Raw genomic sequence first — 13,388 nt, 5'->3', positions numbered from 1 at the left:
TGAATCAAACATCTGGGAAAAAAAGCAAAACCATGGAGAGCAATATAGCAGATGCCATGCTCATAATTTACAGCATTCATCTGACATTAAAATCCACATTAATCTAAACTGTGACTGACTTGACTTCAGTTTTGTGAATTTTTTTCATGTGAAACAGAATAAACAATAAGAAAAAATAGTGGACGTGGCTTGATTTCGGGTGCACTTCAACTGGTCAAACTCAGAGAAGGAATGCCACTCTAGAGGGCAAGCAACTTTTCAGATTTTGACTACAGAATACAAAGACAAACAAATGTTTCTTTTTCTGTAGATTACTTTTTTCACAGATTAATTGTTCACCACAAGATAGTTGATGAAGAAGGATCAAAATATCTAATTGTAACGTATTTATTATACAAAGTAAACTGAGGAACTTAACAACCCAGCAGTTCAGTTACTGAGCAGTTCAGTCCTCAATCCTCTGCACAGACCCCAATGGCCAGCTTCGTCTCCATACCGGCACGATGAATCCGATATTCAAGCAGAAGGAACTGGATAAAATATTTTAAATGATACTAATCCACAATCTGACTTCTGACTAATGCTAAAGTTTGGAATTAAACCACACCAAATTGCCTCTCTGCCCATAACAGTGGACAAAGGTTTGCTACATTTTGATTGGATCTTGGTGGACTAACACAAACAGACTGTCCAACGCCATCAGATAAAGATGCTAGGACAACAGCCAGACACCTCTTAGAGGGCAAGAAGAAGACCTCTGGTACCAAACCCATGAAGGACAGGACTTCTCATTGGTCCACATGCAGTTTCTGCCCTTCACCCATCTAGAGACTAATCCCTAATGACCTGGTCTGTGACTGCCATACAAATTCCACAGGACCTCAGCAGTAGTGGGTGAAACAAAGAAAGACCACAATGATCCATCCAAATCCATTCATAACTAGGTTTGGAAACCTTAAGACTGATGTAAACTACACACATCCATTTCATACTTATTCAGAGAAATAAGTATTCTCAGTGACAGCTATTTGTAATGCAACATCTTGCACAGATTCAGCTGTTAATGAAGAAATGAATGAACAGTTCAATCTTTTTCCTTCATGTTTGGTGTCCATTTGTTTAGAATATTGCCAATGGTATTATGGTAGTGGTTTGGAAAGTGAGAAATGCATTGGTAAACTTTAAAGACACTTTAAAGAATTCTAACTGTGTACAGTGTGCAAATGAGTTCCACAGGGGAAAGAAGGGGGGCCACACTGTGTGCCCCCTTTGATGCCAGCAGCCAGTCACAGCACTGGAATGGAGAAGCGCCAAATTGCAATCTCCTCCTCATCGGAAGGGGTATTCATCGGAAGGTACTATTTCAACAGATACTCCAAGTTCTGAGTCTGTCCTGCAAGAATGAGACTAAAACAGATCACAAAGTTCTGAGTCTCCCCTTGAGAGAGACAAACAGTTCACCAAGTTCCGAGTCTGTCCACCAAGGATGAGACATAACAGATACACCGTAACATTTTGAGCCTCTGGTTCATCCAGAGTGACAACAAAAGATACGAGGATTCTAAGTCTACAGCTTGTGAGGCAGCAACAGATACGACCATGTTCTGAGCCTTCAGCCTGAGAAGAAAGAGATATTAACAAACACTACGTTCAGAGTTTTAGTCCAGCGAGACAGTGACGACTACAGCACGTCCCGAGTCTCCATGCCAGAGAGACCAAAGAGAGGCAGAAGACACACAGAGAAATCTGCAATAAGGTTAAGCTCAGGAGAGCAAACCTTCACTTCAAGGTTCCTTCGTTTGCGTGTTCCAGATTAAGGACCTTTTGCACCTACTTCAGGGCCTCATCTGCGTGTTCCAGATTTTAGGACCCTTTGGTGCTCCAGGAGATCAGCATCCCACAGATCTTCATGTTCAAGGCTGTTGAAACAGATTGCAGCTCCTTTCCCCACTGCATTGTCACCCAGCACAACCAGTGGAAGAAGTCACTGCCTTCGGACTGCTTACTCAACCAAATGGAACATAAATATCACTTAACCAAACCTCTTTCCAGAGACCTTGGCATTGTTGTATATTATCAGTATATGATTTTCTAATTTACATTAGAGGTAATATAACTGATGCTAGTTAAAAACAAAAAATATTTCATTTATTTGTTTGATGCATAATAAGGTTCTTCACATTATTTTCAGAGAAACAACAGTTTATCTTTCCATTAGGTAACGCAACTCTTCCATAGCCCCACAACTTAAATCACATGCATTTAATGCATCTTGTGCACTTTATTCCTTTATCATTCATTGTATTCATTTAGTAGTTGTGTTAGCTAATCTTGTTTATCTTTTGTTCAAATGTATTTTATTACAATTGTGTCTTCCTTGTGCTGATAATACAGAAGAGGCGCTACAAGTTAGAAATCTCCCCAATCTTTCAGATAAATCAGCTGACCAACTCTCCCCACTTTACATTCATTCTAAATGATTGGACAGCCTCCTGTTTGGAGTGTTCTCATACAGCCAAGGTAAAAGACCTTGACTAGTGTCCCAAACTAAAAAGTCATCTGATATATAACCCATAACCACACCTTGAGTGACGGGTGATCCAAAAATCACAACGTCAGCGGTGAGGTGAGTACCAATCACTACCTTACTTAGCGTCCTTGGATGGACGAAAGAAAAATCATAATATATGTAATATACAATACATAATATAAAGGACCGTAATGTCAGTCACCTAAAAGGGTGTCACGTCTGTCTTTCCATGTGATGGAAAAGCCTTGATGATGCCTTGCATAAAATAAATGACTTATTTTAAAACCTAAGTAACTATATTCAGCATTTTTAGGAATATGTTTTCAGAACTGTGCACCTTTTGTTTATGGGCAGGTTATGGAGTCAGTCACAGCATCTTTCGGCTGAGTGAAACGCAGGGCAGCGCTCTGAGATTCACAATTTTCTAGCTCGAGAACCAGAAATGTTACGGTGGAAACGGGATGACAGAGACCAGTTGATTATGCATAAAATTACTTTTATTTGTTAAATTTTTACTTCTAAAACTTTAAATGTAAGCAATATCGGTATAACATATGCTGTATTAAGAACTGCACTCAAAAAATAAAGTAAGTTATCGTGTAAACCAGTGGTTGTGTGGAGTATTTAAAAAGGTTTAGAGCAAATAAATTCAAATTACACTTTTTTTTCTCAAATATTTGAGTCACCATAACTCATTGGGTCTACTCAGTTTTATAATTATATTATATAATTAAAAAATGTGTCACCAAAAAAAATTGAGTACATCATTGTTTAAATTTTTTGAGTGTAGTTAACAACTTAAACCAGCCTGGACTAGCTGAAAACCAGCTTTGACCAGACTAGAACACATGCCACACGTGTCTGATATAGACCCCCTCTCTTGAATTTCTGTTGTGAAATCAAATTGGAAATCAAATGTATGCCATTAATTACATAATAATGAAAACAATATTACATCAATAAGCAAGTGCTCATGGCATGCAGAGTGTGTACAGCTGCACATGCTCAGGTGTAAGTGCACATTCAAGACAACACCTGTTGATTGTAATAAATTGATTGCGATCATCTGTTAGTATAACTTGATAGGGTTCCTCATAACCTTTCCGGTTCCCTGTCAGAGGTGCATTTGCATTCACAGCAGCGTACTAATGATTACACACTGTGAGCAAATGCCATCAAATGTCACCATCAGCAGTTGGGCTGAACCAGAGCTGTTAAGATAGATGCTGAGATGAATGAATCAACATGGGCCTCAAAAAAGAGACTATCCCTGAAATCAAAATCAACATGAACATGTACTCTATAATAACAAAAACTGTGGTGACAGCAAATATTTAGTCTTAGATTTATTTTCAGTTAATGTGTATGTTTCTCTGTGATGTACAGTGTCGTTCAACAGTTTAGGGTCAGTGAGATTAAGAAATGTCTTATGCTCACCAAGACTGCATTTTTTTGAACAAAACTATAATGCTGGCATATTTTAAAAAACATTTCTATTTTAATTTCTTTTAAAATATTTTGTTCATGTAATGATGGGAATTTTCAGCAGCCATTACTACAGTCTTCAGTGTTACATAATTTCAAAAATCAATCTAATAAATTGATTTGGTGCTCTAAAACATTTCTTAGTATTATCAATTGCTGCCTAATATTTTTGTGGAAACCATGACACATTTTCAGTCTTATTTGATGAATATAAACTTCAAAAGAACAGCTTATTTGAAACTAAATATAAATCTAATTGAATTTTGTTTGCATTTTTATGTCTTCCCTTTTGATCAATTTAATGCATCTTTTATAATAAGTATACAGTTATTCAACAATATTATTGACAAATTAACTGCACTGACACTATTGAATGAGAAATGAACTGAGCTGGGCAATGACACCACTGTGTTTTCTGCAGAGATGCTTTATAGACGAACTGAACTAATTGAATAATCAATGTTTACAATTGAATTGAATCTACACTGAACTGACTTCAGCTGAACAATGACACTATTTTCTTTTAGAGATGCTGTACAGCTGAATCTGTTCTTAATTCATTGTCATTGTAACTGCGGCGCTAATCGTGGTCCGAAAAAGAAAGAAGGGCATATGGCATTAGAACAACACCGGGGTGAGTAATTTTAATTTTAGGGTAAACTAACCTTTTAGACATCCACCTTCTTAGTATTCCTCAACCTATTCATTTTAAACAATATAACAAGTCAAATATATAATATACATTTTTTTTGTGCATATGTTGTGACAATGGAAACACAAATGCATGATTTGCAATTGCGTTTGGATTTTCTTTTCCAAGTATGTAACATGTCTGCCAAATGTCACATGGAAACGCAAAGTCCATTTGAAATTGCATTTCCAATGCCTTAAGAGTTACAACCCTGCCATTTTGGAATAGCAATAGAAAATCACTCATTTGCCATTACCCTTCTTCCACGTCCTGCCCCAACCCTCACAAAAAATTGCAATCCCCTTTTCACTTGCATTTCCAATGCCTAACACAGTCAACTGTATTGTTGAAAGTATGCCTGAAGATCTCCTACTCTCTTTAGATATGCTATGCCAAAAACATAGCTACTTTAAGATCCAGCATTTTCTCTGAAGCTGACTCCAAAGGCTGAAATGGGGCTTCTATGAAGGCTCCAGGAGGATAGAGATGGTACTCAAAGATGGTACTTTTTAAAAAATATTTATAAATATACAGAAAAAAACATTGAAATAAAACTTTAAAGAAGACTGCGCCAATTATCGTACAGAACCTACATATACACTTGAGTCTGCATATGGTTATCGTGTTTGAATGATTTCACATGCTCATGTTGAGAAAAACAAGTATATTCACATGCTCGGGTGAAAATTGGCTCCTCAGTCTGATAACAATACGGCCGGCTGCAGAGAAAACGTGCTCTGCTGACGCAGACGGCATTTTCTAACAGAGCTTTGTTTTTGTTGTTCTTAAATCGGTCTCCCTCAATGAAACTTAAAGGAAGCATGTGTCTTGAGATCATTTTGCAATTAGACAAGTTCTAATCTCGTTACAGCTGAGATTAACTGTAGTCGTGATTGCAGTGATGGACAGCTGTCTTTCTTCATTTGACTGGTGTTTGGATTTCATGTTTCATTAAGTTATAACTGTGAGTTTTAGTTTGCTTGCTTAGGAATTATCATGAATTCACTGCATTTTTGGCCAGCAAAGAAACATGTAGCAAAATTTGAACAGTATTTTTATTTTTCAAATAATAGATAGAATATTCGACTTTTTGTGCACACCCCTACAGGAGGAATCTCGTGATCGGCAAATCTGGCACCTTGCAAAAACCGAGACACCAAGGGATGTCTCCCAACCAAGGTTCTGTCTAAAGGTGAATGGCAATTGGAGATAGCGGATCTCTACACCATGTTACAAACAGTTGCAATTTCAGGGCATACAACTTTCTAGTAAAAGGAGCTCAAGCATTGAGAATTGTTTCTTTGACATTAGCCGAAAAACCAGAACCTATGTGCTGGTACCCCTCAGGGGCCAGATCCAAATCTTCTATATCTCTAACAGAGATGATATATTGTCCTCCTCACTTGAGAGAAAAGATCTCTCCAGATCGTAATATCCAATGGGAGGCTGTCCAGTAGAGACACTAAGTCCGCAAACCACACTCGGGTCGGCCAGAACGGAGCCAATAAAAGAAGGTGAACTCGGTCCTGGGAACCCTTGCTAGAACTTTTGGTAGCAGAGCTATTGGAAGAAATGCATCCAGTCCCAACAGAGCTGGAGGCATAAGGGTGAACCAGAGGGGACAGTGGGTTGTCTTCTCTGAGGCAAACCGATCCACTTTTGCCTTGTCATATGAGTCCCACACAAAAAAAGTGGTTCTCTGTTTTGGTGAAAGAACACTGAAGCATCTCGATGCTGTACCACTAACTCCTCTAACTCCTGTCCTTTTTGGCTCTGAAAAAGAACAGACTGTAGAAACCGGCCTCTATCTCTGGGAGGAGTACATGTTCTATGACCCCTTTCTCCAGAATCTGGGAGGAGTACATGTTGAATGTACCGGGGAAATTAGCTATGACAATGACAGTGATGATGATTAAAAAAAACTGAACTTAAATTGAACCATTCCAAGTTCCTAAAGGTAACAAAATTTGCTTTATTTGAGCATTTTGTAATTGTTATTAAAAAATGTTGTATACTATTGTGGCAGTTAGCCATCCATGTTCAATATAGATCTGGGTTGCTAAAGACCCGAATATGTAATAATGATTGTTGAAACATGCATTTAAGGGTTAAAGCACTTAATTCTTGGCAATTTAGTAATCGGCGAGAATAGTTTTTGTGCGCAAAAAACCCCTAAATAACGACTTATATAGTGATGACGATTTCAAAACACGGCCTCATGAAGCTTCGAAGCGTTTTGAATCAGTGAGTCGAATGAGCAGTTTGGATCGCCAAATTTCAGCAGTTTGGCGGTTTGACACGCAATCCGAATCATGATTCGACTCACTGATTCATAACGCTTCGAAGCTTCATGAGGCCCTGTTTTTTTGCGCACAAAAACTATTCTCGCCGATTCATAAAGTTATTGTAGAACCACTGTAGTGAGATGGACTTTGTAACGACGTCTTTAGTACCTTTTAAGGGTCTTGAGAGTAAACCATGCATTGTGCCAATGGAGGCCTTTCAGAGCCATCAGATTTCAACTAAAATATCTTCATTTGTGTTCCGAAGACGAACGGAGGTCTTACGGGTGTCGAACGACATGAGGGTAAGTAATTAATGACAGAATTTTCATTTTTGGGTGAACTAACCCTTTAATATTTTGTAAATTATTTTGTTTTGTAAGTTTTGTTTGATTTTTAACTTTCTTACGGTTTATCAAGTATTACTATCTATTATTAAGTGTTATAAACTTAAACCTGAACAGTATCTTTGCAAACCACATTATAGAACAAATGATAAAAAATTCATAAGCACGGGTTAAAAAGAAATCACAGAAGTTCTAATAGCAGCAGGTTGAAGCAGAACAGCAGAGTGCTGGTGTAATAGCACTGATAAGGAGGGGGGGAGACCGGAAGATCGATGGGGGAAAGCTGACAGCACTGAATATGTGCAGATGAAAACAGATAAAGGTCTTCCACTGCCCAAAGCCTCAACCGATTCTTGAACTGTGGCATTGATTTCATGGAAAGAAAAATGTGTGTGTGTTTGAAACAGCTACACAAGGCTCTGAGCTGGAAGAGCCATTGGAAAGCAAATTTGCTGTTCAGCTTCTGCAGTGTGTCCAACAATAAAATAAGGATTAAGAGCAGATTGTGTGAAAGTGCATGACAAAAACCAACTTGCAAGCTGCATTCTGTAGATGCTACTGTAAGCAACTGTTCCTATTTATCGTGAATTATTTAGCATGTCCTCCATATTGAAAAGATCTGAACATGCAGTAACAGTTCCTTCAAAAACATTTTTTTACAAAATGTATTGCTCGTTTCCACCGAGCAGTACAGTACAGTACGGAATAGTTTCCATTTTTATTGTCAGAAGTTGTGAATAGTACCAAAACACTGAACCGTACCGCACCACTTTTTTGGGATCCTTCTGTTAGGGTACCTAGCACAGTAGCCCAGTACCTGTGGAGCTAGACTCACATTTTTTAATATAGAGTTGAAACACAATACTGTTGCAACACAATTTTTTTTTGTCTTGTGACAAACAGCCACAAATGCCGAGAAGCAACAACAAGATCTGCTGTCTGTCCTCTGTTGTTGTTTGCTGTGTCGTTTTCTTCTTTGCGAGAAAATTACATTGATTGCTACTTTTCGGCATACACCACGCCTATCAAGTAAGGGTACTGTTGGCGGTGGAAAAGCAAGCCGGATCAGGGTTTACCGTCCCCGAATCGTACTGTACTGTACTGTACTTAGAGTATAACTGTGACACACCATCAAATGAAGTATATAAATCTATTTATAACAGACTTAATATAATGCAATTACAGTACAGCAGATTTTATGAGCTACAACAACTGCACAAACTACATTTTATAAACCATAACCCTGAAATGTTTACAACTACAAGATAGCAGATCTGTTAATAAATATCGGGAGCAGTCAAATACAGAATCTGTGTCTATGTGAGAATGTAAACAGTTTTTACACAAATAAGAACCATGGGATTTTGAGCTTGAGCCTGCAATTCTATTGTCAAGTCAGAAGGCATTAAGTCTTTCTAAACAAATCCCACAAACCCAGCAGAACAACAACATCTCAATCTCATCCATGACACAATTACTGGAACACAGCGACCCCTGATTGTGCACACAATGGCTGCCATTTAGGAACAAGCACACATAAAAACAGCCCAGTTGTAAAACTAGCTGTATGAGCTGTTAAAAAATGTGCTTACCTGTAGGATGCGCTGAATGATGGCAGGTGGGGCAATAAAACTGGACATGCTGTTTAAGACTTTCATAGTGAGCTCTTTTAGCGCTGAGGAAAGAGAAACAATTTTCTACATGTAAATACGAATTCACTTTATTCATGGGCTAGGAAATTGTAAACGCATATTTCCGACTCCACTTGAAGGCCGCATAAATCTTGTTTAATCTATAGACAACTATTATTAAAAACATTTGAAAAAGAGTCCCCTTGTCATCATTTCAGAAGTAAAGCAAGAAATATTGGAAACACTTTAGAATGGGGAACACATATTCACTCTTAACTAGGGGTGGGAGAAAAGGTTGATGCATCGCGATTCGTTATCCAACGATTCAGAATCGATTCTCAAAAATTCTGAATCGATTCTGTGTTCAATTCAAACGGCCACTTCACCACTGTGCGCGCATGGTCACCAGCCAAACAGAAAAACCCGTTCATAGGCGAACGTTCGTATGCTGGTGAATTGCCTTCGTTTAAGACAAAATGGACAAACTACGACCTGCTCAGGGGCGTCGCACCCGTGGGGACACTTTTCCCGGTGAGAGGGTTCAACACCCACATGTTTTATGCAGTTTTTCCGCAGTTTTGCTCAAACACCTTACAGCAGTCGCTCCTCCGTTTCTCTGGCCACTCTGTGTCTGCGCTCGCTGCGGCTGCCTCTCCATTTCAAAAATGTATTTTGCCTATTAAATGCAAAGTTTTTCATTTCAAAAGCACTTCTAAATTAAGTTAATATTTCCAACAAACGAAATTCTGAGGCAAAATAACGAAGTGGTGCTCAAATAGGCTATAAGGCGCTTTCCTTGCCATTAATGCTTAATAATACTCCTATGTCTCCGATGTGGTGGCCGGGAAATAAACCTACCAACATCCATGGCAAAATTTTTGGAATGACTTATTGAATATTGCTGAACTACTCCACAGTGTTTCAAACGAATGGAAAATTCTAAACAAAGACTTTGTTTTGGTGAATGATTTGTTAAATGTCTCTAACATGACTGTTGCAGCTCGGCAAGTTTTCTCATGCGAGATGTTATGCACACACACTGAATTTGGCTTCTCAGCAAGCGCTGAAGTTGTTTTTCTTCTGCATTAGCCTATGTTTTAAAGATTCTTTTGTGTCTCTAACCAAAGTAAACTTTTTTTGCTTTTAAAGAAATTTTTTGTTAAAATGTTCTAAAGAAACTGAAAAATTGTCACACTTAGTTGTAAATTGAGAACTGTTTATTCTTAATGATTGTTCTTTGCAATTGTATGGCTTACCATGTTTCATTCAGAGCTTGTTAATCTTGATTATAACTTTATTAATAAAATAAAAGTATTGAAAGAAATCTTCATAATCATTTTTAATATGGCAATACTGTCAAATAGATATTCTAACTAAAAACAAAACACATATTAGCTCCAATTTTGGTTAAAATGTAAAGTTCATGTTTTTGCACAGCAGGATAATTAGTTACCAAAAATGTATGTTAAGAATCGTTTTGGGAATCGGATCGTTACTCCCAGAATCGGAATCGAATCGTTAAGTGCCTTAAGATTCCCACCCCTACTATTAACTCAATAAACTATAGATCAACTCAAAACTAGTGCTTGTGTGTTTGTGTCTCACCGTCTGAAGTGTGTTTGGCATCGGCACCTTTGAGTAGTTTCTGTGGTGACATCATCGCCTCGAGGAGAGGAAACCACAGAGCCTGAGAGTGACAGGAGATTGATGTACACACACAGCGAGAGAGAGAAATGTAAAACCGTGAATAAGATGATCAATACATCCTGTTCATTAAAAACACAGTTCAGATTGTTGGGACAGCGCACACACACACACACCTCTCTCTGCTGCTGGTTGAGACCGTGCGAGCTCCTCTGACACAAAGCAATGATGTCATGCAGAGCTTCGTCCACTCTTTGTAACAGACTCTGCACTTCATTGCCTGTCTCCTCCTCCTCATTGTTGGGCTTGTCTGCCTTTGAGCCTTCTAGGGCAAGTTTGTGTAGTTTGCCCTTCAGGGTCTGAGAAGCAGAGATCAACAGATCAATAGCGCATTTCCACCTGCCCTTTCTGACTCACCAGGGATATTTAAGACAATGTTCTCTGAAACAACATCTAAATGAACTATAAGTAAATCCATTCAAGTTTTTCTAAATCAGTGCTTAAAAAAGAATGCTGATTCTTCCAAGGCTAAAATAGCTGGCATTACATTAGTAGAGCAACAATTCAACAATTCAAACATTTTCAGTTAAACTGAAAGCTGATATCATACTCTTAAGGTGTGGTCACATTTACTGTTGTTTTGCAATTTTTTTACAGGCGAAATCCAGTCATATCAATAGGAATCTGCATAATATGGAATTTCATGTTTGGGCAAAGTTTTCCCAGGATTCCCAGCAAGCAGATTTAGCAGGATTCACCACATGAACAGAAAAGCTGCTTGGTTTGAAAATGATTTCTGTGAGAGCTATGATTCATATCACAACTACACTATTGACAATAGACAACGGACCTTTTATGCTTGCGAAATTTTACCACATTTTGCTAATGTGACAGCACCTTTACACTACGAATCCAACAGAAAATGACAACTACGATCAAATAGATCAAAATTACCACATTTCCATACCACAACCTTTAAGTATTTCTTATTTAAACATTGCTCAATGAATTATACAATATTCTTGCTGGGTTCATTTGAATGTAATTTACTCAAAAGTCAATTTACCCTGCAAGGCCTAATGCACAGATCTGATATTTTGACATCTTGAATTTTTGTCCCGTCATTTACATTTCCTTAAGACAAACTGTTTACTTCAATACCTCTCCAAAATGGGCATTTTGTTTGTTCCATCTCGTGAACATATTACCACGAAGCGAGATCACTCTTCGTGTGCATGCACACTGCGTTCAAAAGCAGTTGGCAAAGTAGTGGTACTTCAGACATTAGTCTAAGGTCATGCATTACTGGTGATTCTCAATGGATACATTGATACTGGTGACTACACTATGGTGAAATCTGTTACAAAGTATTTTGCTCAAAGATGCTCTGAAAGCATTTTCCAGCAGCAATAGTGTAATATAAAGCAAGGATAGTCCTGGTCTTCATAAAGCATCTATTTGTAAACATCCTGTCCTTAATGTTTAAGTTCCCGTAATAAGATCTGCTGACTGCACCACTCTCTTTAGCACTTTATACTTCAGGGCAGTGCAGTTCCCACACTAGGCTCTGATATGCCTAGTCAGGATACCTATAATAGTGCTCCTACAGAATCAGATGCTGACCAGGATGTGATGGCATGCCAAATTTTTCTAATTTGTGAAGAAAATCCGCTGATATGCTTTTTTTTTACCTCGGCGCTGGTGTGACAAGGATAACTTCTCTGTGATAGTAATTCTCAGAAACTGCTGACCCTCTTGACTCAAGGTTCCATCAATGCAAAGGTGTATGGTCACCACTCTGAGTATAACCTACAATCATCTCCTTGGTTGTACTGGTCTGGAGAGTAGAGTAGCCCTGCATTTCAGCCCGAGCACGACTTATTTGCGACTCTAGGGCCGAGCTTCAGGACAATTTTTACGCCATATCTCACATGCGGGCCAGGCATTGGGCCTGTTTAGGCTTCTCCTTCTTTTTATATTTTAGACATTCATTAAATGTCAAATAAACTATGAACCACTACTATGAGTGCTGCACTGGTGGAAACAACACGAGACAATGATACCGCGACTATCAAGACTGGCTCTCATGGTGTTTAGTGTCCCTGCCTGCAGCAGTAGCAACGAGTGTGCCTTATATTATATAGCTAGTTTTGTTTGCGAGCGCAGGCTAAGTTTGTCAAAAATGCCTTTTTACTGTGGTGGTGGTGGTGATGATAAATGTTTAAACTAACATTGTGATATGCTTAAAGCGTTTTAGATGTATGGATTTTATTGTAGGCAAGTCAAGTGTTGATTTTAGAGGTTAAATTGATCAAACTCGCTGTCGGTTTTTGGCCACTTGGTCATCACTTTAAAAAACAAAAACTTTAATTTAACAAAAAACTAAAACAAAACAAAAAAGGTATTTATAAAGCTAAAAAAAAATGCACTGGAAAACCAATTTAAGGGGGCAAATATTGTTTCTTAAATGGAAAAGGTGTGGCTTCAGTCTAAGTCAAAGAGAGGGGGAAGCCAGAAGGAAGTTAAATGCCTCAGAGGGTACGGCACTCTAAAAAGTTTGGGACCCACTGGTTTAGCTATATTTTAAAGTTGTGTTTGTAGAATCATTCCCTTTAAGCATTGCTGCTGGAGCCATACAGATGTATATGCATTTCGTGTCTCCAATCTGTACCATTCTGCTGCACTAAATCTGTTTTTAACCTTAAATGCATACCTTGGGTCTATTCTTCACTCCCTCATCAACACACATTCATAAGGCACATCACATTTAATAAACAG

At 38.3% G+C, this 13,388-nt stretch overlaps 1 protein-coding gene across 1 annotated transcript in view; it reads right to left on the bottom strand.

Moving 5' to 3' along the window:
- The window catches only part of vps8 (VPS8 subunit of CORVET complex), a 139,827-nt gene that overhangs the window by 42,841 nt on the left and 83,598 nt on the right, over nt 1-13,388 (bottom strand). The window contains 3 exon segments of the mRNA XM_079813195.1: nt 8,928-9,010; nt 10,572-10,653; nt 10,787-10,969. Coding sequence (XP_079669321.1) covers nt 8,928-9,010; nt 10,572-10,653; nt 10,787-10,969 — 348 coding nt within the window.

The sequence above is a fragment of the Gobio gobio genome, assembly GCF_949357685.1.
Source record: "Gobio gobio genome assembly, chromosome: 3".
In the NCBI taxonomy this organism is placed as follows: domain Eukaryota; kingdom Metazoa; phylum Chordata; class Actinopteri; order Cypriniformes; family Gobionidae; genus Gobio; species Gobio gobio.
The sequence above is the reverse complement of the archived record's forward strand: the minus strand, read 5'-3'. Positions and strand labels throughout refer to the sequence as shown.